Source organism: Macaca nemestrina, chromosome 18 (genome assembly GCF_043159975.1).
Source record: "Macaca nemestrina isolate mMacNem1 chromosome 18, mMacNem.hap1, whole genome shotgun sequence".
NCBI lineage: Eukaryota > Metazoa > Chordata > Mammalia > Primates > Cercopithecidae > Macaca > Macaca nemestrina.
In genome coordinates this window covers 19,894,162-19,917,226 of record NC_092142.1, presented here as the reverse complement: position 1 = coordinate 19,917,226, position 23,065 = coordinate 19,894,162, and the positions used below count along the sequence as shown (strand labels likewise).

At 41.7% G+C, this 23,065-nt stretch overlaps 1 protein-coding gene across 4 annotated transcripts in view; it reads right to left on the bottom strand.

Moving 5' to 3' along the window:
• The window catches only part of LOC105484988 (acyl-CoA synthetase medium chain family member 3), a 68,519-nt gene that overhangs the window by 19,250 nt on the left and 26,204 nt on the right, over positions 1-23,065 (bottom strand). For 2 of the 4 annotated variants that reach the window (XR_011616338.1, XM_011747113.3), the window contains exons 1-4: positions 15,282-15,394; positions 9,418-9,687; positions 3,284-3,494; positions 1,754-1,961 (exon numbers count right to left, since the gene is read on the bottom strand). Coding sequence is in view for 3 of the 4 variants with exons in the window: in XM_011747113.3 (XP_011745415.1) it covers positions 1,754-1,961; positions 3,284-3,494; positions 9,418-9,636 (638 nt within the window). In the remaining variant the exon portion in view is untranslated. Of the gene's footprint in view, positions 1-1,753; positions 1,962-3,283; positions 3,495-9,417; positions 9,688-15,281; positions 15,395-23,065 lie in introns of those variants that run through there. The other 2 variants (XM_071084207.1, XM_071084208.1) reach the window with 2 other exon arrangements.

The window sequence follows — 23,065 nt, the reverse complement described above, 5'->3', positions numbered from 1 at the left end:
TCTCTACTAAAAATACAAAAGATTAGCTGGGCATAGTGGAACATGCCTGTAATCCCAGCTACTTGGATGGCTGAGGCAGAAGAATTGCTTGAACTTGGGAGGCGGAGGTTGCAGTAAGCCAAGATTGCACCACTGCACTCCAGCCTGGGCAACAGAGCAAGACTCCGTCTAAAAAAAAAAAAAATGGTATCTATAGCTGTGTTCCTATCACTTCCATCACCGATACTGTTGCCCTCAAAACCTGAGGCAGGGTTATCGTACTGATCTCTTAGTAGAGGCAGTACATACAGAAGTGAGGAGTGTAGGCTCAGCACCCATACTGCCTGGGTTTGAAAGTTAGCTCTGCCAGGTACGAGCATTTGACCTTATTCAGCGTATAATCGTAGTACCTAGGTTGCTGTGAGGTTTACATGAAGTAATATATCTGAAGTCCTTAGAATAGTTTCTGGCACATAACCATATCAATATAAGCTATGATTGCAATTATAATGTTATTTTTATTAGAACAGTACTTGGCCTTTGGCAAGAACTCGGTATTAGCAATTTTAAATGCGGTAGGAAAAAGTCCATAGTTGCAAGCATGCTCCCAAATCCTTGAGTAAAGGTAGGAAGCTCATTCTAGAGAAGGACTTTGCTGCCAGCCCAATTCTAAGAATTAACCAGTACCTGGCAAGAGTTCCAAGTAACCCATGGAAGCACTCCATGCTAGGCTTCAGCATCAGTGAAATTCAGTTTTATAATTGCATCCATTAACATTAAGCATTTTTCTTATTTTAACCTGATACCAGTGTTGCTATCAGCAAGGGAATGGGATAGCCAACACTGAAGGACTGACTGTGATCAATTTCCCTGGGAGATCATAACAGCTCTGTGATTGATGCTGTGTTGCACTTCCAAGAGCCCTCTGCAGGAATGAAGGTCTTAATCCCCACAGGTGTTGTGGGAGCCCTCTTTAGAGATTGCCTTGACTGAAGAGAGCTGCTTTGTTAAAGGTCTTGACTCCTAGGGACAACCCACATTCAGTTACTGATCAATGTGGGTGTATAAAGTCCAGGACCTCTTGCTTTAGCTGGGAACAGCTTTGAGGAGCTGTGCAACCTTCAGATGTCCCAGAGGGTTGACTGAATTGCAGGGAATACATCGCAAATAAATTTCTTTCTCTGCCCAATCCTACATTCTTTTTTTTTTTTTTTTTTTTTGAGACAGAGTCTCGGTCTGTCGCCCAGGCTGGAGTGCAGTGGCGCAATCTCGGCTCGCTGCAAGCTCCGCCTTCCGGGTTCACGCCATTCTCCTGCCTCAGCCTCCTGAGTAGCTGGGACTACAGGCGCCCACCACCGCGCCCGGCTAATTTTTTCTATTTTTAGTAGAGACGGGGTTTCACCATGGTCTCGATCTCCTGACCTTGTGATCCACCCGCCTCGGCCTCCCAAAGTGCTGGGATTACAGGCGTGAGCCACCGCGCCCGGCACCAATCCTACATTCTTACCCATCCTTCACAGGTGTTAATCCCAAAAGAACTCCTTAATAAACTTCCTATACACCGATCTCCATCTCAGGGGATCCCAACCTACAAAAAGCACTCCAAGCTCCTTCCTACTTCAGAGTTTAGTACTATTAATGCAGCAACAACTACCAACTGTTCTCTTTGCCTGTTGTTTTAATTTGCATTTTTCTAATCACTACTAGGTTTAATATCTTTTTATTGTTGCCTTTCCTTTTGGGAAGCTGTTCTACAATAAGCATGGCTACTCACTTCATCATCTCCTTAAGGTTCCCCCACCCCTCTCTGGAGTTCTCTGATACAATCAGCTTGGAGTGCAGATTTTCACATTTGGGTGCAATAGCATCTACTGCTGGGGCTAAAACATCATTGGTGATGATGCAGTTTGCTTTTGAAGACTGTAGTCTGTAGAGAATGTCTTTCTGGGTCAGCTGAGTGGTTCCTGGAATTAAAACTGTCCCTAAAGGGGCAGAAAAGAAACAGTGTTTAGAAGAAAGGCTTCATTATGTTATAGTAGTGTAGATACCATCTACACATTCTGTATTTCTCAGAATGAGTTAGTCAGTTTACCAGGAAGGTATCTATTTATCTTACTTCCACTTATCTGCTTTTGCCTTTCAAGGGATTTCAGAGTCTATGACCCTTTTGGCCTAACATGAAAGCATGTTAAATACTGGATAATTATTCTTTATTTGAAGACCATCCATAACTTTGAGCTTGAAGAAGGTTTTGATTGAAAAGTAATATTAACCAATATTTATTATTTGATTATATGTTTTAACTCATTCAGTCCCCACCAAAAAAAATCCCCAAACATAAAAACTATGAATAACTTGCCCAAGATATCACTTAAGTAGTAAGTGAGAGTGCAGGAACTGAACCCTGTAGCCTGACTCCAGAACTGTACACTTCACCACTTCAGCTTAGTGCCTCTTAAAACGTATATGATTGCTTTATGATTTCTTTCCAAAAGGACAGGTGGAGGCATTCATCTTTTCTGTGGTTCTATTCCTGCTGGTTGTATATTATACTGTAAGATGAAGTATAAGGATTAAGAGTGTCCTAGAACCAGACACTCTTATAGCTGGGACTTGGGACAAGCCACTTCACCTCTGTGAGCTTCAGGTTCTGCATCTGTAAAACGATATGACAATAATAGTACTTCTCTTACAGGATAATTAGGGGATTAAATGAGTTAAAACATGTAAAGAACTTAGAACCGTGCTCAGTAAGCTTTGGGTATTATTTTCTCAAAGGATAAATGGACTCTCAAAAATATATAGATCTTCCTCCTGGGCCCCGCCACCCTTAAGTCCCAGACCCTTAAGAGAGGGATGGAAAGCATTCACTTCACAATAGGTTTTGCTCTTCCCAGGTGACACAGGAGGCAAGACAATTGGGGAACACATGTCTGCCATTCCTGGACTCTTGACACTGGCTCATCATTTCACTTTGGGAAGGACCAGTCCTCTCCAGCAGGGTTCTTCAAGAAACCGACAACCAGGACCAGAAAACAGGTTCTTTAGAATATCTTTTTTTTTTTTTCTAATCAGGGTAACACAACAATTTTTGTGAGGCTGTAACGCTAAGGTTATCTTTTAAAGATGTTCCATCTAGGGATAAGGAATTAGCCTACTATGGCCTAACACTTTCATACAATTTAAAGGCACTCTGTGACAATAGGCCCACACCAGAATCAATGTATCATGATTACTTAGGTGTTCTGGAAAATCTCCCATCCAGCTTAGTATTAAATATGATCAGAAAGCAAACATTACTAACCTGTTCGCAGACAGGCCACATTTGCAAGCCACCACTCTGGGACCCTGGGTAGAATCAGAATTACCCGATCTCCTCTTTGTAGGGAACAGGCTTCTGAAAGTATATTGGCAAATTTTCTGGACAGAGATCCCAGTTCCTCAAAACTCCATCGCACCTCTTCTCCTTTTCCATTGATCCACCAGAAGGCTGGATTTGAAGGTTTCTTTCCAGCCTGAGGAAAGACAAACCAGTCACGGATTTAAAGGTTGTTATACAGCTAAATTCTGGGCCAACTGACTCAATGGAATAGATTAGCTGAAGAAAATTCACAAGTCATTAGTTAGAATATGGATGGAGTATTTGGAAATAACTCTGGGGGAGACACCATCCAGATGGATGACTAGAGATGCCCAGTACTAACCTCCTACCAGAAGGACAAAGACAGTGAGCAGATAACCACATGACAAATAGAATGTCAAAGGATAACACTGGAATTTAGCAAGGAAGTGACAAAACTCTCTGAGACCTGAAAACTAGAGATGAAAGTATAGAGAGGGAAGAACAGCAGCTGGCCAGGATCAGCACAGAATCCAGAGGGACTCCCTATTTTGGGGAAAATGTAAGTGGAAGATCCTCAGCAGTCCACATTCCCATCACAGATGCCTGAAAAACCACCTACAGGAGAGCCCCTCTGTCCTCACAGGCCCTGAGCCTAGTGAACACTGTAGAGTATAGTACACTAGTATAGTATAACACTGTTCCAGAGAGGAAGTTCACACCAGGTCCCCCTGCAAGAAACCCCAGGATCCGAGCTGCTACAGCATGGCATCATTTTAGGAACAGAGCTACCACCATACTACATCTTGCCCTGGGGCCAATAGCCCCTGCATCTCCACATCCCTGGGGCCTTGCTGACATCTCCACACATTCCCCTAGAGGGCTGCAGCATTCCAACACCAGGTGGATCCAGTGATACGGCCAGGCCACTGGCACCCGAGCCTACACACAGCACTCTACACCCCAGGGAACAGGCAGTCCAGCACATCAGGGAGGCTGCCCCAGGACATAAGGCACTAAAGCACACTCCCCAGAGCCTGACAGCTACCTTCCTGAGCCTGCTGCCACGAATACGATCTTGCCCCCTCTCGTGGCAGAGCCGCTTTGTGCCTGCATTGCCATCTGGGGACCCAAGGACTGGCCCATTCAGGCCGCCACTACTACAAGTATCCATGTGCACTGCCAAAGGACCTGAGGTCTGACTCACTTGAGGCTTATCACCGCTACTGCCAGTGCCCATGAACACCACCTGGGAACCTGAGAATCAGCCTGCCTGGGACCCACTGGAGCCACTGCTGGCACCCTCATGATGAACAAAATAACACCTATCAATAACAATCTTGAATGTAAACAGTTTAAATTCCCCAGTTAAAAGATATGGACTGTATGGACTGACTGAATGGATAAAAAACAAGACCCAACTATAGGCTGCCTACAAGAAACTCACTTCACCTATAAAGATACACATAGATAGGGCCAGGCGCGGTGGCTCATGCCTGTAATCCCAGCACTTTGGGAGGCCGAGGAGTGGGGAACACGAAGTCAAGAGACTGAGACTATCTTGGCCAACATGGTGAAACCTGTCTCTACTAAAAATACAAAAATTAGCTGGGCATGATGGCATGCACCTGTAGTCCCACCTACTTGGGAGGCTGAGGCAGTAGAATCACTTGAATCCGGGAGGCGGAGGTTGCAGTGAGCTGAGATCACGCCACTGCACTCCAGCCTGGCAACAGAGTGAGACTCTGTCAAAAAAAAAAAAAAAAGAAGATATACATAGGAAATGAAGAGATGGAAAATAATATTTCAAACAAATAGAAACCAAAAATGTACAGGAATAGCTACGCTTATATCACATGAAATAGACTTTAAGTCAGTAAACACAAAAAGAGGCAAAGAAGGTCATTATATAATGATAAATAGATCAATTCAGCAAGAGGATATAACAATTGCAAATATATATGCACCCAACATCAGTGCACCCAGATATGTAAAGCAAATATCATTAGATGTAAACAGATAGACTCCAATACAACAATGTTTGGGACTTTAACACTCCACCCTCAGCATTAGACGGATCATCTAGACAGAAAATTAACAAAGAAACATTGATTTTATACTGCACTTTGGACCAAATGGACCTAACAGATATTTACACAACATTTTATCCAACAGCTACAGAATACACATTCTTCTTCTCATCAGCACATGGCATATTCTCCAGAATAGACCATATGTTAGGGCACAAAACAAATTTCAACAAATTTTTAAAAATTGAAATCATACCAAGTATGTTCTTAGACCACAAGGGAATAAACCTAGATATCAGTAATGAGGAACTTTGGAAAGTGTACACATACATGGAAATTAAACAACATGCTCCTGAATGACCAGTGAGTCGATGATGAAATTGAGAAGGAAAGCAAAAAATTTCTTGAAAATAATGAAAATGGAAACATATCAAAATCAATGAGATAAAGCAAACACAGTGTTAAGAGGGAAGTTTATAGCCATAAACACCTATATCAAAAAAGCAGAAAGATTTCAAATAAACAATCTAAGAATGCACCTCAAGGAACAAGAAAAGTAACGACAAACTAAACCCAAAATTAGTAGAAAGAAAGAAATAATAAAGATCAGAGCAGAAATAAATGAAATTGAGGCAAAAATTACAAAAGATCAACAAAACAAATTTTTTTGAAGAAAAACAAAATAGACAAATCTTTAGTTAGATTAAGAAAAAAAGAGAGAAGACCCAAATAAATAAAATCAGAAATGAAAAAGGAGACATTACAACTGTACCACAGAAATACAAAGGATCATTAAAGACTGTTATGAACAACTATATGCCAGCAAATTGGAAAACGCAGAGAAAATGGATAAAGTCCTGGACACACATAACCTACCACGACAGAAAACCTGAACAGACCAATAATGTGTAATGAGATTGAACCAGTAATAAAAAGCCCAGAATTGGATGACTTTACTGCTGAATTCTACCAAACTTTTAAAAAAGAACTAACACTAAATCTTTTTTTTTTTTTTTTTGAGACGGAGTCACGCTCTGTCGCCCAGGCTGAAGTGCAGTGGCGCGATCTCGGCTCACTGCAAGCTCCGCCTCCCGGGTTCACGCCAAGATGGAGTCTCATTCTTGTCGTCTAGGCTGGAGTGCAATGGTGTGATCTTGGTTCACTGCAACCTCTGCCTCCCAGGTTAAAGCGATTCTCCTACCTCAGCCTCCCTAGTAGCTGGGATTATAGGCATGCACCACCATGCCTAGCTAATTTTTGTATTTTTAGTAGCGATGCGGTTTAACCATGTTGGCCAGGCTGGTCTTGAACTCCTGACCTCAGGTGATCCGCCCGCCTCGGCCTCCCAAAGTGCTGGGATTACAGGCGTGAGCCACCACTCCCAGTCCTACCATTAATTTTTCTGAAAATCTTTTTAAAAATTGAAGAAGGAATTCTTCCTAGTGCATTCTATCAGTCAGCATTACCCTGATACCAAAACTAGACAAAGACACCACACTTCCTAACTTCAAATCACACTACAGAGCTATAGTAACCAAAACAGCATGGTACTGGCATAAAAACAGATGCAGAGACCAATGAAACAGAATAGAGAACTCAGAAATAAACCCATGCATTTACATTGAACAGATTTTCAACAAAGGTGCCAAGAACATACACTGAGGAAAGGATATCCTCTTCAGTACATGGTCCGAGGAAAAGTGGTATCCATATGCAGTAGACTAAGACTAGAGCCCTATCTTTCACCATATACGAAAATCAACTCAAACTGGATTATAGACTTACATGTAAGACTCAAAACTATAAAACAACTGAAGAAAACAGCGCAAATGCTTCAAGTCATTGATCTAAGCAAATGTTTTATTTTTAATTTTAATTTTAATTTTTTAATTTTTACAAATTTTATAATACATTTAATAAACTCAGGCAGCTTCCTGAGCCAGAGTAGGCTCTGAGACGCCTCTAAGCAAATATTTTAGGGATAAGGATATGAAAACACAGGCAACAAAAACAAAAACAGACAAATGGGACTATACAGAGGTAAAAAGCTTCTGAACAGTAAAGAAAGCAATCAACAGAGAGAAGAGACAGGATGTAGAATGGGATAAAATATTTGTGAACTAGTCACCTGACAAGGAATTAATATTCAGAATATACAGGGAATGCAAATAAACCAACACCAAAAACAACAACCACCACCAACCAAACAAAAAACCAAACAAATAATTCAATTAAAAAATGGGCATAGAATCTGAATAGACATTTCTCAAAAGACATACTAATTGGCAGCAAGTATATGCAAAAGTGCTCAACATCATTAATCATCAGGGTAGTTCATATCAAAACCACAATGAGATATGATCTTAACCCAGTTAGAATGGCTATTACCAAAAAGACAAAAGATAACAAATGCTTGAGAGGATGTGGAGAAAAGGGAACTCTTAAACACTATTGGTGAGAATATAAATTAGTACGCCATTGCAGAAAACAATACAAAGACTTCTAAAAAACCTAAAAATAGAACTACCATATGATTTAGCAATCTCACCACTGGGTATTTTTTCAAAGGAAAGGAAATCAGTCTATCAAAGAGATATCTGCACTACCATGTTTATTGTAGCACTGTACATAATAGCCAAGATATGGAATCAACTTAAGTGTCCATCAACAGATGAATGGATAAAGAAAATGTGGTATATATACACAGTGCAATACTATTCAGCCATAAAAAAGAATGAAATTTGGTTATTTGTGGCCATATGTATGAAGTTGGAGGACATTATGTTAAGTGAAATAAGTCAGACATGGAAAGATAAATGCCACATGTTCTTACTCATATGTGGGAGCTTAAAAAAATGAGCTTCACTGAACTTCAGCCTGGGCAACAGAGTAAGACACTGTCTCTTAAAAAAATAAAAAATAAAAAAAAATTTTAAAAAAAGGAGCTCGGCCCAGTGCGATGGGTGGCTCACACCTGTAATGCCAGCGCTTTGGGAGGCCAAGGTGGGCAGATCACTTGAGACCAGGAGTTCAAGGTCAGCCTGGCTAACATGGCAAAACCCTGTCTCTACTAAAAATACAAAAATTAGCTGGCATGGTGGCAGGTGCCTGTGGTCCCAGCTACTCCGAAGGCTGAGGCACGAGAATTGCTTGAACCCTTGAGGCGGAGGTTGTAGTGGGCTGAGATCACACCACTGCACTCCAGCCTGAAAAGAGCTCATAGAAGTAGAGAGTGGAATTGTGGCTATTAGAGGCTGAGAAGGGTAGTGGGGAGAGGAGGATAGAAAGAGGTTGGGTAAGGGATGCAAAATTATAGCTAGATGGGAGGAATGAGTTCTACTGTTCTATAGCACTGTAGAGTGAAAACAGTTAAGAATAATTTATTGTATATGTTCAAAAAGCTAGGAGAGAGGATTTTGAATGCTCCCAGCACAAAGAAATGATGCATGTTTGAGATGACGGGTAGTCTAATTACCCTGATTTGATCACTACATATTTTATACATGTATCAAAAAATATCTCTGTACCCCATAACTATGTATAATTATTACATAACTAAAAATAACAGGAAAAATAATAACTTAGGGTCCTTATTTCTAGACATTGGAAGCCATGTCATTTCTTTTGGCCCAAATCATTTTCCATTTAGCCTGATCATTTTTCTTTCCAATAAGTGAGAATTCTTGCATCCTTTATATTTTCCCCAAAGATTTTTCTGTGCCTCCTTTTCTACCATTTCTGACTCTCGGAATTACTTTTCACTCTTCTCCTTTTTATTTATTTATTTATTTTTTAAAGTCAACCTAGAATTCTACATTTATGTAATCCAGGGTCTCTCAACTAACCATGGAACTATTGACATTTCAGGTCAAATAATTCTTTGTTCTGGAGGCTGTCCTGTGCATTATGGGATATTTAGCAGAATCTCTGGCTTTTACTTGTTAGATGCCAGTAGCAACTGCCTCTGCCCCTATCATGGCAACAAAAATATTTCCAGACATTAGAGATGTTACCTAGGGGTAAAATCACTCCCAGTTGAGAAATTGTGGTCTGGCCTTTCCCCCATACCTTTTCCATATTAGTCCATTGGTCCAGGACATCTTTAGCAAAGTTGAAATACTCTGGAATCTCCAGTTTGAAGTCCTGTTTCATGGATTCATAGTTGGAAAAATTCTGAGGGGTTGCTCTTCTATTATCTTTATGCAATGCCCTCACAGAACCAAAAATTGTTAGGCGCTGGCAACACTTGGCATGATGTAGCATCTTCATGGTGACACAAGCTAGCATCAGTCTTGTTGGAAACTTTAGCACTCAGGATTTACACAGAGACCAATTCATCTAAAAGACGAGCAAAAGGACATATATTTGTTTCTGTCCTGAAGGTAGCCACACCCCAAAGTGGCTAAGTTTTGTTATTATCATTGATAATCATCATGATGGTACCATTTTCTGCATACACTCTGTGTTCCAAACACTGTGCTCAGTGTTTTATATACACTTTCTTATTAAAGGCTCAGAGAAACCCTGTGAAGTAGGTACTATTATCATCTCTGTTTACAGATTGAGAAAATGACTAGTAAGAGGCATTGGCTGAATTTGAACCCAGAACTTTCAGGTCCTAGTCCTTTCTCCAGAATACTGTGCACTATTGACTCCCACACGCATTTCTAAAGAAGTAAAGATCTGGGTCACCCACTTAATCTCACTGAAAGCAAAGGGCTAAGCCTTCTTGTCTAATATCTTTCACCTGCAGATTTCAAAGTAGGGCAGAAATGTTAAGGAGCATTTTTCACAGTGGATAATCTGTAGATGAAGAAATCGAGAGTAGCCCAATAAAAATTAGACATGAAAGCACTGTCACAGTTTATAAACTGTCTAGTTGATAGGCTGCAGTTCCCATGCTCTCAATAGGGGCCCATGCTACTTTCAAGTCCAGGCTTGGAGCTGCATTTACTAGAGATGTAATAATGGGGCTTTAATATTTAGGACTTTTGTGGGGGAGGCCCCTCTCGGCCATTGCCTGCTTCTGTGGGAAATCATTTGATCACAATGTCATTTACTTGGTTGAGGCTGTTAAAAATGCAGTTCTAGGGATTATGAGTGTTTGAAGTTCTCATTATACTTCCTGTAATTTTCCAAATTTCTTACACTGCAGTACATATTACTCTCATAATCATTAAATCATCATTCTAACTACAATTCTAGCTGTAAGGCAGTCTGGCTATGTGGAAGCATTTCTGTATTGATACATTGCCAAAACAATACATAATTGCAGATGTCAGCTAAATGGAGAGTTTAGCTGACATCTACAATTATTGCGGTTTTACCCTAAACAGACCTGGTGTTTGGGCATCATGTTGATATACCCAATGCATCAGGAAACATGGGGACTTCTGTCCTTCCCATTTATTTGTGTGAAGACCTGACAACTCAGTGATCTTGAGCCCTCTAAGACCATCTGGTTTCAGCTTTTTCCTTTTTCACCTGCAAAGAAAACTGGAGACCCAGAGAGGGGAAACAGCCTGCTTTATTCTGTCATACCAGAGTTAGAACTAGAACTCTGGTCTTTGGATTCCCATTTGAATGTTTCTACTATCATTCAACAGGATTTCAACAGAGCAGTGGTTCGCAGTCCCGCTGTACATTTGAATCACCAAGAAAGCATTAAAAAAAAAATACTCTGATGCCTAGGTCTTGGATCAATTAAATGAGAATATTTGAGAGTGGGCTCTGGGACCATTTATATTTTTTAAAATGTCCTCAGATTTTAATGTGCAGCAGCCATGGTTGAGAATCACTGATTTAGAGGCTGTGATTTGTGAACCAGCATCATCATCATTATCACCTAGAAGATTGTTAGAAATGCACATTCTCAGGCCCCACTCTAGATCTGCTGAATTGGTAGATGTTGACAAGATCCCAGGTGACTGGTATGTACATTCAAGTGTGAAAAGCACTGGTCTATAGCATGATGGTTAAATACATTGGCTACTGAGTCATATAGTCATGTGATATGGTCTCCCAGTTTTGCCACTTACGAACTGTGTGACCTTATTTGAATTATTAATCACTCTGAACCTCAGTTTCACATTTTACCAATGGAGCGACTAATAGAACCTCCATCAGAGATTTCTCCTGAAGACTGAATGGGATACTGCATGTGAAATGCTTATCATGGTGCCAAGCATATTACTAGAATAGGGGTCAGCAAACTTTTTCTGTGAAGGGCCAGACACTAAATATTTGAGGCTTTGTGGGCCATATGGTTCTGCTGCAGGTATTTAACTCTGCCATTGACAGAGCAGTCATTGACAATACATAAATATATTTTGGCATGGCTATGTTCTAATAAAACCTTATTTATGGATACTGACACTAGAATTTCATTTAATTTTCATGTGTCATGAATTGGTGTTCCTCTTTTAGTTATTTTTTTAACCATTAAAAAATTTAAAACCCATTCTTAGTACAAAGGCTATACAAAAACAGGCAGAGGGCTGGATTTGGCCCATGGGCTGCAGTTTGCTTATCTTTGCACTGTGATGTAAGCTCTACTAGAGCAGGGGCCTTGTCTGTTATGTTCCCGGGAAGCATTAGCAAAAATTTCTTGGCAGGCTTTAGGAGAAAAGGCTGCTCTTAAGAACAGAACTAAAATCACTCTGAATCCCAGTTGCCCTGCGGGTTAAGACCTTAAGTCCAACAATGTCATTCTGTTTGGCATTGGGGATTGGGTAGAGAGGGAACTACTGGACCCTGTTGTATGCTGGCAAGTCACAGCCTGTGCTCTTGGGTGCTCTCCTCTTAACAGAATTAGCAGCAGGTTTCCTTCAACTGAAAGAAGAAGTAACCAACACTACTTGTCTCTTTCTGTTTTTAATTTTTTTTCGCATAATATCTTCAAATGGCTCAAAAAAACCATAAAAGGTACATAGAAAAAAAAAATATCTGCCTCCCACCTCTAGTCTCAAAGCTGCCTGGTTTGCTCTCACCCCCAGGAAACCACTATTATTCTTTCTACTTATCTTTTCAGGATTTCTTTATGTGCATTCAAGCAAATTATGAGTATAGATTCTTATTTCTCCACCAATTTTACACAACAGGTAGCCCAGAATACACACTATTCTGCCCACTAAAAACATTTTTAACAACGTACCTTTTGAGGGCTTTCCACACCAGTGCACAGAGATCTTCATTCTATTTTTTTAAATAAGTATTTATTTATTTACTCTTTCCTTCCCCACCACCCCCGCCACCACCGAAGACAGGATCTCACTCTGTCACCCAGACTGGACTGTAGTGGCACGACCATACCTCACTGCAGCCTTGAACTTCTGGGATGAAGCGATCCTTCTGCCTCAGCCTCCAGAGTACCTGGGATTACAAGTGTGTGCCACTGCACCCAGCTAAGTGTTTTAAACATTTTTTTTAGAGATGGGCTCTCGCTATGTTTCCCAGGCTGGTCTCAAACTCCTGACCTCAAGCAATCCTCCTGTGCTAAGCACCTTGCAGTTATTTATTATTATTTCCATTTTACAGACAAGGAAATATACACAAACACGCACACAGCCTCACAAAGCGCTAGGATCATAGGTGGGAGCCAACACACTTGGCCATGTTTTTTTCTTTTAACAGTTGCATGACATTCTAGTGAAGAACTGCACTGTAATTTCTTAAACTGGTCCCCTATCAATGATCACTTGAGTTTTTGTATAATTTTGCAATTTAGATAAAATGTTGAAACTATTTCTTCCAAAAGGAATGTCCTGATTCTTTCATTACTTGGATGTGAAAATGAATAGTATTTTTAAATGGTTGTGAGGTATTAGAAAAAATTTCTGATTCTATTAAATAAGAGGCAGGAATTTGGACAAATATCATAAGGTCTTGAGCTTCATTCTTGGTAGGTTGGCATGATTCATTTATTTATTCAACAATTATTAATCACTTGCCATGAATTATTTCAGACATAGAGGATATAGGAGGGAATGAAAGAGACAAGGTCCTCCCTGCTCTCATGGAAGGACACATACAGTAAACAAGGGAATAAATAAATGTGATGTTACACAAGAAAACAAAGAGAGTAATGGGAGAAAAGGGACTTTTTAGAAGGTCTCTCTAGGGAGGTAACATTTTTGCAGAGATCTGGCAGGTGGTTGTACTGTTAAGCACTTTGCAGTTATTTATTATTATTTTCACTTTACAGACAAGGAAGTATACACAAACAGACACAAACTGGACCCTGTTGTATGCTGGCAAGTCACAGCCTGTGCTCTTGGGTGCTCTCCTCTTAACAGAATTAGCTGGCAAGTCTAATATTTAAATTGGACAATGCATTTATTCATTACCCATATATTTATTGAACACTTGCTATATGCCAGACCTGTACTAAATGCTGAAAATATAGCTGTGAACAAGACACAGCTGGTCTTGCTCCCATGAAGCTTATAGACTATTAAGGAAGACATTATATAATTATGTAAATATCAATATGATTGGGGATAAATATACCATACTTAGCTTGCTGATTCTGAATAGAATCAAGAGTTTAGTATGATTTCTTCCCTAGCTTCCATACAATACTCTATACCACATTCAGAATCCTTCAAACGTATGTTGAAAAGAAAATTGATCAGTCATTTGGAGCTTAAAATGAACCTAACCATTCTGTTCTACCAAAAAGCAAATATCAACATCCTCTTCATCAAAACCATAAGATTGCCTTCTCCTCAGCAAAGTTCTTTTCCTCCCTTTTCATTGATCTTAGCATTTTACAACTTCTATTTCCCAGGTTTATAAAATTATTTGTAGGTAAAAGAGCTGAGATAACTTTTCCAGGGTGACTCCGGATTTTTATAGTGAGCCACACTGATAAGGAAAACTCTTCTAAGAAAGACAGTACCACCCCTGGTCAGATGGGCTCTGAAAGTATTTAAGGTCTCATCTGAAATGCAAGATCTTTGTCCCTACAGCCAAGGGGGCTTTAGCCTCCCCACATCTCCATAAACATCCTCCCTCTAAGTATAAGAGTAACAACAGTAGTTTAACATATACAGCCTCAATGCAAGGTAAAGCCACTGCTGTTCTCTCCAACCCCAACCAGACCCTGCCTGAAACCCCTCCTGTACAGAACTTTTGCAGCTGCCCTTGACCACCTAAAGGAGAAAACTGGCTGCTCTTAGGTTTGCATCTGTGTTTCTCAAAGTTTCCTAGAAGTAATTTACATACGTTCTGGATGATGCAGAAGATCTGTCACCCAGCGAGGTGGGGAGCTAAGCAGACAGAACAGTGAAAAACTCAGCCACTACCTGGTCTTTTTTTTTTTTTTTTTGAGATGGAATCTTGCTCTGTCGCCCAGGCTCGAGTGCAGTGGTGCAATCTCAGCTTACTGCAACCTCCACCTCCCAGGTTCAAGTGAGTCTCCTGCCTCAGGCTCCCAAGTAGCTGGGGTTACAGGCACCTGCCACCACACCTGGCTAATTTTTTATTTTCAGTAGAGATAGGGTTTCACCATGTTGACCAGGCTGGTCTTGAACTCCTGGCCTTAAGTGATCTTCATCTGCCCACCATAGCCTCCCAAAGTGCTGGGATTACAGGCGTAAGCCAACACATCCGGTTCAATTAAAATTAAAATTTTAAAAAATCAAGTTAACACATGTACATACTTTTTCAAAAAATCAAATAGCACCAAAAGGCTCAATATGAAAACTCAGCTGCTACATTTATAGCCTTTTGTGTGTGCATACAAATAGGCTTAATATCACTTAATAGATAGTATCACACAACTGAGAAATTCTGAGAGAAACTTTGGCTGCCCAAGACTTTAATGACAGCATTTTTGATTGTTGGTTTTGTTCATCTGTTTGTTATCTTTGCTAAAAATCAGACGTGCCAGTTCAGGAAATCTTACACAGGAGAGGAGATGAGGTACTCACTAGTTAACAGATTCCAACACAGCTGGAGATTATGGCAGACTTGTTTCCTAGAAGAGCAGCCCTGAATCTTGAGTTCTCACATCTGCTTTTTCCTCGTAGCAGTCAAAACAAGAGGGAGGAGCAGCCTGACAACCCGGAGGAGCAAGACTGGCCCAAAGCACTTTCCTTGATTGGTGGAGACATTCTGGAGGAGGAGCCAAATTCTGGGCTAAAGTTTACAATGAAAGTTTGCACGACTCCCAGCGGTTCCTCTTACAGGTAATGATTTACATACACGGCAAGCTTTTGAGGGGCCGATAGAGCAAATTATTCACAAGAAGGAAAGTGTCCAAGGAGTTGCTGAAGTGGTTAGTTCTGTAAAGGGGCAAAGAAAGCACTTTTCAGAAGGAGGAAAGAACAGATGGAGGAAGCCATAGAGAAGTTTTGAAATTGAAAGGAAAGAAGTTGAGGGGTGGTTATGGGTTGGCTTAAATCTCAGCAAACACGTTGATGTGTTTATCTGTTGAAGTGGCAGGACTAAACATAAACGCTATCAGGTTACTCCCCTGCTCAACTCTTTCAGTGCTTCTCTTTCCTTTCCAGGTAAAATCCGAGTCCTTACATGAATTGCAAGGAGTTGCATAATCTGGCACAAGGTCCTCTGATCCACAGCCCATTCCCCTTCCTCTGCCTCACTCAGGACAGCCACCAGCCTCTTTGCTTTTTCTCAAACACACTTGCCTGTTTCAGCCTCAGGCTTTCTGAATTCACAGTTCCCACTGATTGGAACTCTTCCTTCAGATATCCCCCTGGCCAAATTCTTCATTTTATGAGGTGTCCTATTAAATAACTCTTCCCTTACCACATTTTTCTAAAGTACCATTCTTCATTTTTTCTTTTACCTTTTTTTTTTTTTTTAACTTTTTACATCTCTTACTATCACCCGTGAGGGTAAAAACTATTTTGTTTGATGGTGTATCTATTGCCTGGAATAGCTACTGGCAAATTTTAGGCATTCAATAAATAGTTGATGAATTTGTGAATAAATAAAGGACTCTTTCAATTACACGTGATAGAGACCCAACTTAAATTTACTTAAAGAGGAATTTGTTGGTCACTTTTGAGTTCTAGGAATCTTTCATTGTTGATTCCTTGGGATTTTCTGTGTAATCACAATACCTGTAAATAAGTAAACAGATTTTACTTATTTCTTTTAGATCTATATGCCTTTTATTTCCTTTTCTTGCCTTATTGCACAAGCTAGAATGTCTAGCTCTATGTTGAATAAAAGTGATGAGAGCAGACATCCTTGCCTTGCTTTTGATCTTAGAGGGAAAACATTCAGTCTTTCATGGTTAGGTACAATATTAGCTATAGGTTTTGTGTCGATGCCCTTTATCAAGTTGAGGAAATTCTCCTCTATTTCTATTTTTTTCTGAGAATTTTTATCATTAATAGGTGTTGAATTTTGGCAAGTGTTTTTTCTGCATCAGTTACTATAAGCATGTGATGTTTTTCTTCTTTAGCCTGTTAATAAGATAGATGACACTGATCTTCTAATATTGAACCAGCCTTGCCTCCCTGGAATAAACCTCGCTTGGTCCTAGTGTATATTTCTTTTTCTGTATTGCTGAATTCTATAGTTATGTCTCTTGACAAATTTTAGAAGTTTTCAGCCATTATTTCTTGGAGTAAATTTTCAGTCCCCATGTAGATCTTTTACGATAGTTTCACGGGTCCCTGAGGCTCTGTTCTTTTTTTTTCTTTTTTTCCAATTCTAGTTTCTTTCTGTTGTTCAGGTTGAATAAATTCTGGCTTCCAGTTCTTTGATTTTTTTCTTCTGTTATTTCTATTCTGATGTTAAGCTCATTATTAGAGATAGGGAAAAAAAGGGTTTTTTCCTCTCACATAGCACTCAACATAATGTTAGCAGTGGTGAATCCATACGGATCTACAGTAACTTGATTCTTGCCTCTTCAAAGGAAATAATTTATCCAAGAGGCATCATAAGGCAGAGTGAGAGACTGAGGCAAGTTTTTGAGCAGGAGTGATAGTTTATTAGAAAGTTTTAGAGCAGGAACCAAAGGAAGAGGGGCAAGCAGGCAACTTGAGAGATCCAGGTGCCCTGTTTGACTTTTGACTTGGGGTTGTATACATTGGCATGCTGCCAAGGTTTTGTATCTCTCCTTTGATTTTTCCTTGGCGTGAGCTGTCTGCATGCGCAGTGGCCTGTCGGCACTTGGGAGGGGCTGTATGTGCAGTGTCTTTTACTGACGTTGTGCACATGCTCATTTGAGGCATTTTTCCCTTACCAGTCAAGTGTTCCTAGAGGAAAGTTGTATACCAGTTAAACTCTGCCACTTTGCCACTTTGTATGCATGCTTAAGCACACTTGCCCAACTCCTGAGATCTTAGTGGAAAGCAGCTGATCACCACCCTTAGGTGTTTTCTATCTCTTAGGAGATTGCCTTTCCCTGGCATCTACTGCAACCAATTATTATTTTAGAGTGACAGTTTAATAACTGCCTGGCTATCACCTGATTGTCGCCTGACATTCTTGCCTTTCCTGCCTTGCCCATATCTGCCTGACTACCTACTCTAACAATAACACTTCTGACACTAGATGTGTGGGGGATTTTCACTACACCAAGCAGTTCTCCAGTGTACACCAGCTTGGGTGTCATGTCCTACTTCAGTTCAACACTATCTACCTGGAAATGGTGTCAAATCTTACAGGTTAAGATCTCAATCTGTAAACTAAAAAGTATCTGAGACAGGTCTCAATTAATTTAGAGGTTTATTTTGCCATGGTTAAGGATCATGACCCATGACACAGCTTCAGGAGGTCCTGAGAACATGTGCCCAAGGTGATTGGGTTACAGTTTGATTTGATACATTTTAGGGACAAAGACATTATAGGCAAAGACATAAATCAATACATGCTCAGGAGGCTCAGTCAGAAAAATTGCTTGAACCTGAGAGATGGAGGTTGCAGTGAGCTGAGATCATGCCACTGCACTCCAGCCTGGGCACGCCAGCCTGGGTGACAGAGCGAGACTCCGTCTCAAAAAAAAAAAAAATGTTTATATGTTGGTTCAGCCTGGAAAGTTGGAACATCTCAAAGGAGGAGGGGCTGGGTTTTCAGGTCATAGGTGGACTTAAAGATCTCCAGATTGGCAATTGGTTGAAAGGGCTAAGCTCTGGCTGAAGAGTTGAAATCAGCTTGAGTTAAGGTAAAGGGTGGGGAGTTGCAGAAACCAAGGTTCTTTTCAAGTAGATGAAGCCTCCAGGTAGCAGGCCTCAAAGAGAACACTTGTGAATGTCTCTTATTAGACCTCAAAAGGCATCACACTCTCTGGAAAGACATAGTAAAGATGAAGAAGGAATTAATGAAATCAACTATAACCTAATTGTAGCAGTAATAGAAATTTTTAAATCCTCTTGAAGTTGCTACAACTTTAACTTGAGTTATACTCAAGTTAAAAGAGAATATTAACAGCCTGTCTTCTCTCTGTGGTCAGTGGACCTTATCTATACTTCTCAACTCCACATTCCTCAAAGTTTATTACAGGCCCAGTAAGTCCCTGCTTACCTCCCTAGCATGGCTGCAGGGTCACAAGACCGGTAAGTTTAAGTTGCAAGACATGTTTTTCTCAAGATGTAAGAAATGTTGTAATGCTTGATTAATTGCCTTTGTTTCTCACTTCTGTAACTTGCTTCCCACCTCACGGAGTTCCCACCTTAAGATGTTTAAAACTAGGGAAAGCCCTTTGTTTGGGACTCAGACTTTCTGGATATATGTCTAGCTGAGCCGGTGATCACCTTAATAAACTCTCCTGAACCTTTTTCAGTCTCTGCAGTCTTTGGTTGTCCTGTAACATTTCTAGGGGCCTCGTCCGGGATTGGAAATGGCAGATTTTCTGTCTCCTTTGCCTGTGGGCTAGAGCCCCAGGACATGGGAGACCTGGGGTCCTTGCACCACCGAGAGTTTCAGCCCGGAAGGAGAACAGCCTGGCCCTCCTGCGTTCTGGAGCCTTCCCCCGAAAGTGCAAATGGAACCAGTAGAAAGGGTTGCAGGACAGTCACAGGAGCAGTGCACAGACATCTGAACTGTGGTAAGATTTGGGCCCTAAGGCAAGACCCTTCCCATAAGGATGGAAGGGGAGCCTGATCACCTCCCAGGGCGTGACAATTAGTCTGACCCAAGGGGGTTGGGAACACTAGGAGAAGTCCATTGACTTGGACAAAACTCATGCCCTAACTGACACCAGACACGGGTGGGGCTCGAGAGTCAGTCAGAAAGGAAAACCATTTCGGGGACGGGGGATGTGTGTGAAAGTGTGTGAAAGAGATGGTCTCAGAAAAGACCAACGTGGGGCGTGACATGGGGAGGCACAGCTCTCTTAGTGTGAACTGTGTGCTCCGAGGCGAATGTGGGAAAAACCAGACCTAGGATGCTGCATACAACCCATAGGACCAGCTCTATGGCTGCAGCTAGCTGTGACAGGAATTAAGGCATGCTCCTGGCTAAGCAGTGTCTGAACCTCCCATAATAGGACCTGATCTAGTGGATCCAAGAGTGAAAGTGTGCCATGAGGGAAGAAATGGGAGGAAAAACGTCAAAGCCTACTCCACTGGACTGTATGCTGAGAAACTTTAAAAAAGGTTTTAATGGTGATTATGGGGTTAAGCTAACTCCACAGAAACTGAGAAGCCTTTGTGAGATAGACTGGCCATCTTTTAATGTAGGGTGGCCAGCTGAAGGGACAATAGACAGGGAGATAATTGGCTGAGTGTTCTGGGTAGTCACTGGGGTTGGAGAACAGCTTGGGCACCCAGATCAGTTCCATATATCGACTCCTGGCTAAGAGTAATTCAAACACACCTTAAGTGGCTGCAGGCCTGCTTTGAGACCTACTGTAAGACTCTGATGGCCCAGATAAAACCAGGAACCATAGAAAAAGACTGCAAGGCATCAGAAGAAGAAAAGGAGTCACAGGAAAAGCAGAAAAATACCTGTCCTACAGGTCACACCTGCAGAGTTAGAAAGTCCACCCCCCATACACCAATTATCCATCCCTGGCAAGGCTTAGACAGGAGGCTGCCCCGGCTGCTTCCAGAGACTCAGACTCAGAAGAAAGCATCCCTCAGGCAACACCACGCAGAGAGGAGCCAGAGCCCTTGCCTGAAAAGCCAAGGGAGGAACTCCAGGGGGATGAGATTGGCCCCCTTAGGTCGGGCCATGCCCGAGCAATGCAGATGCCCCTCTGAGAAACAAGGGGACAAATTTATTTAAATGCACATAATTAAGTCCAAGGGGGAGGATGGCTCTTCATTTATCAGCCCTTCTCTACTACTGATCTCTTAAATTGGAGACAACATAGTCCCTTCTATACAGAGAAGCCTCAGGTTCCTATAGATCTAATGCAGTATTTTTCCTAAGTCACAATCCTGGGCTGGTTGCAAAAAACTTCTTCTGTCATTATTTAACATGGAAGAGCACTGTAGAGTTATACAAGCCACTCTCCAGTGGCTGGAGAACAATGCACCTGCAGGCATAGGAGATAATGAGGCAGAATGCACAACAAGCACTCCCAATAGAGGCTGACCCAGGCTGGGACCCTAACCAGGCTCAAGGGCTACAAAGTTTGCAGTGTTATCAAGAGGCACTCCTAAATGGAATAAAGGCTGGAGGGAAAAAGGCCACCAATATTGGAAAGGTCTCAGAGGTCTGCCAGAAGCCAGATGAAAGTCCCAGTGAATTTTATGAGAGGCTCTGCAAGGCTTAATAGCTTTACACACCATTTGACCCAGAGGCTGCGGGTAGTCAGTGTATGGTTAATGTGGCATTTGTAAGCCAGGCACAAGGAGACATAAAGTGAGATCTTCAGAAGTTAGAAGGTTTCGAAGGCATGAATATTACCCAGCTTATCCAGGTGGCTACTAATGTGTCTGTAAATCGGGATGTGGAGGTCAAGAGAGAAGCTAGATGTAGGGCTAAGGAAAAGGCAGACTTGTTGGTGGTGGCCTTAGTTGGAAGAGAAACTGGTTTTGTGAGAGGACGTGGTTGTGGTCGCAGTTGTGGTAGAGGACAAGCTAGGCAAACCGGGAAGCTAAGCCAGGACAAGAGGGCCGATCTAGGCTTGAGAGAGATCAATGTGTGAGATGCAAGCAGATGGGACACTGGAAGAATGAACGCCCAGAAAGAGAAAAGGATAAAGGCAACAATCAGGGAATGAATGAATGCCCAGAAAGCGAAAAGGATAAAGGCAACAATCAGGGACAAAACCCCTGGCCAGAACCCCTTGCCACCAGTCTGGCAGGAATAAATGATTTTTATGAGGACTGAGACAGACTGGGCTCCATTTCATTAGGCCCCAGGGAGCCTATGGTCTCAATGGAGATAGGGGGCTGGAAAATGGACTTTATGGTTAATACTGGTGTGGAGCACTCAGTAGTAACTCAAGCAATTGGGCCATTGTCTAAAAATTATGTCAATATAATTTGAGCTACAAGAGTAACAAAAAAGAGGCCTCACTTCAAACCTAAAAGATGTGTGATTGGAGGACAGGAAGTCCAACATGAATTTTTATATTTGCCAAATTGTCCGGTGCCCTTGTTAGGAAGAGACTCGCTCCAGAAATCGCAAGCACAAATCTTTACACCAGAAGGGAACATGACTCTAAACCTAGGTCAAAGAAAAGCCACGGTAATGACCCTTACTGTCCCAACAACAGAGGAACGGAGATTCTGAGAGATGCAAAATTTGTAAAGATGCATTTTGCCAGCAGGAAAATGGGCAATATATAAGGAATTATTTCTCAAGCTGCCAGGGTTCTGGGCAGAAGACAATCCCCCGGGGCTAGCCATAAATCAGGCACCCGTCGTGGTGGAACTGCTGCAGGACACTTACCCAGTGCGAATCCATCAGTATCCCACCCCAGCAGAAGCCACCCTGGATTACAAAGCATATAGACTGGCTCTTTAAATTTGGGCTAATAAAAAGATATGCCTCTTCTCGGAAAACTCCATTGCTACCGGTATTAAAACCCTCCAGAGGTTACCAGCCAGTACAGGATTTGCGGGCTGTAAATAATGTTGCAGCTACATTATATGCCATTGTGCCCAACCCATGTAGAATGCTTGGGTGAATTCCTGTTGACACTTATTGGTTTACGTGCTTAAGACATAAAGGATGGATTCTTCTGCGTCTGACTAGCTCCTGAAAGCCAGGGCATCTTTGCCTTTGAGTGGGGCTCATCACAGCATACTTGGACCAGACTCCCCCAAGGATTTAAAAACTCCCCAACCATTTTCAAGAAAGCACTAGCCTCAGACCTGAAGGCTTTCATACTGACAAGCGACCACTGTGTCCTGTTGCAGTACATAGATGATTTATTGTTGGCTGTACCCACAAAAGAAGAGTGCTTTCAAGGCACAGAAAGCCTCCTTCATGTTCTGTGGGAGGCTGGCTATAAGGTATCTAAGGAAAGGGCACAAATCTGTGGCCAAAGAGCAAGGTATCTTGGCTTTAACATCTCTCAAGGGCAGCGTGAGCTTGGATGTGAGCAAAAAGAGACTATGTGTGGCATTCCTCGACCTGACACTAGATGACAAGTGCAGGAGTTTTTAGGGGCAGCTGGTTTCTGTTGCATTTGGATTGCAAATTTCTCACTCTTGGCATAACCATAGTATAAGGCTACCAAAGAGGGGGGAAAAAGAACCCCTCCTGTGGGGAAAAGAGCAGGACATGGCCTTCAGAGAAATCAAGAAGGTTTTGATTCAGGCCCCGGCATTAGGCCAGA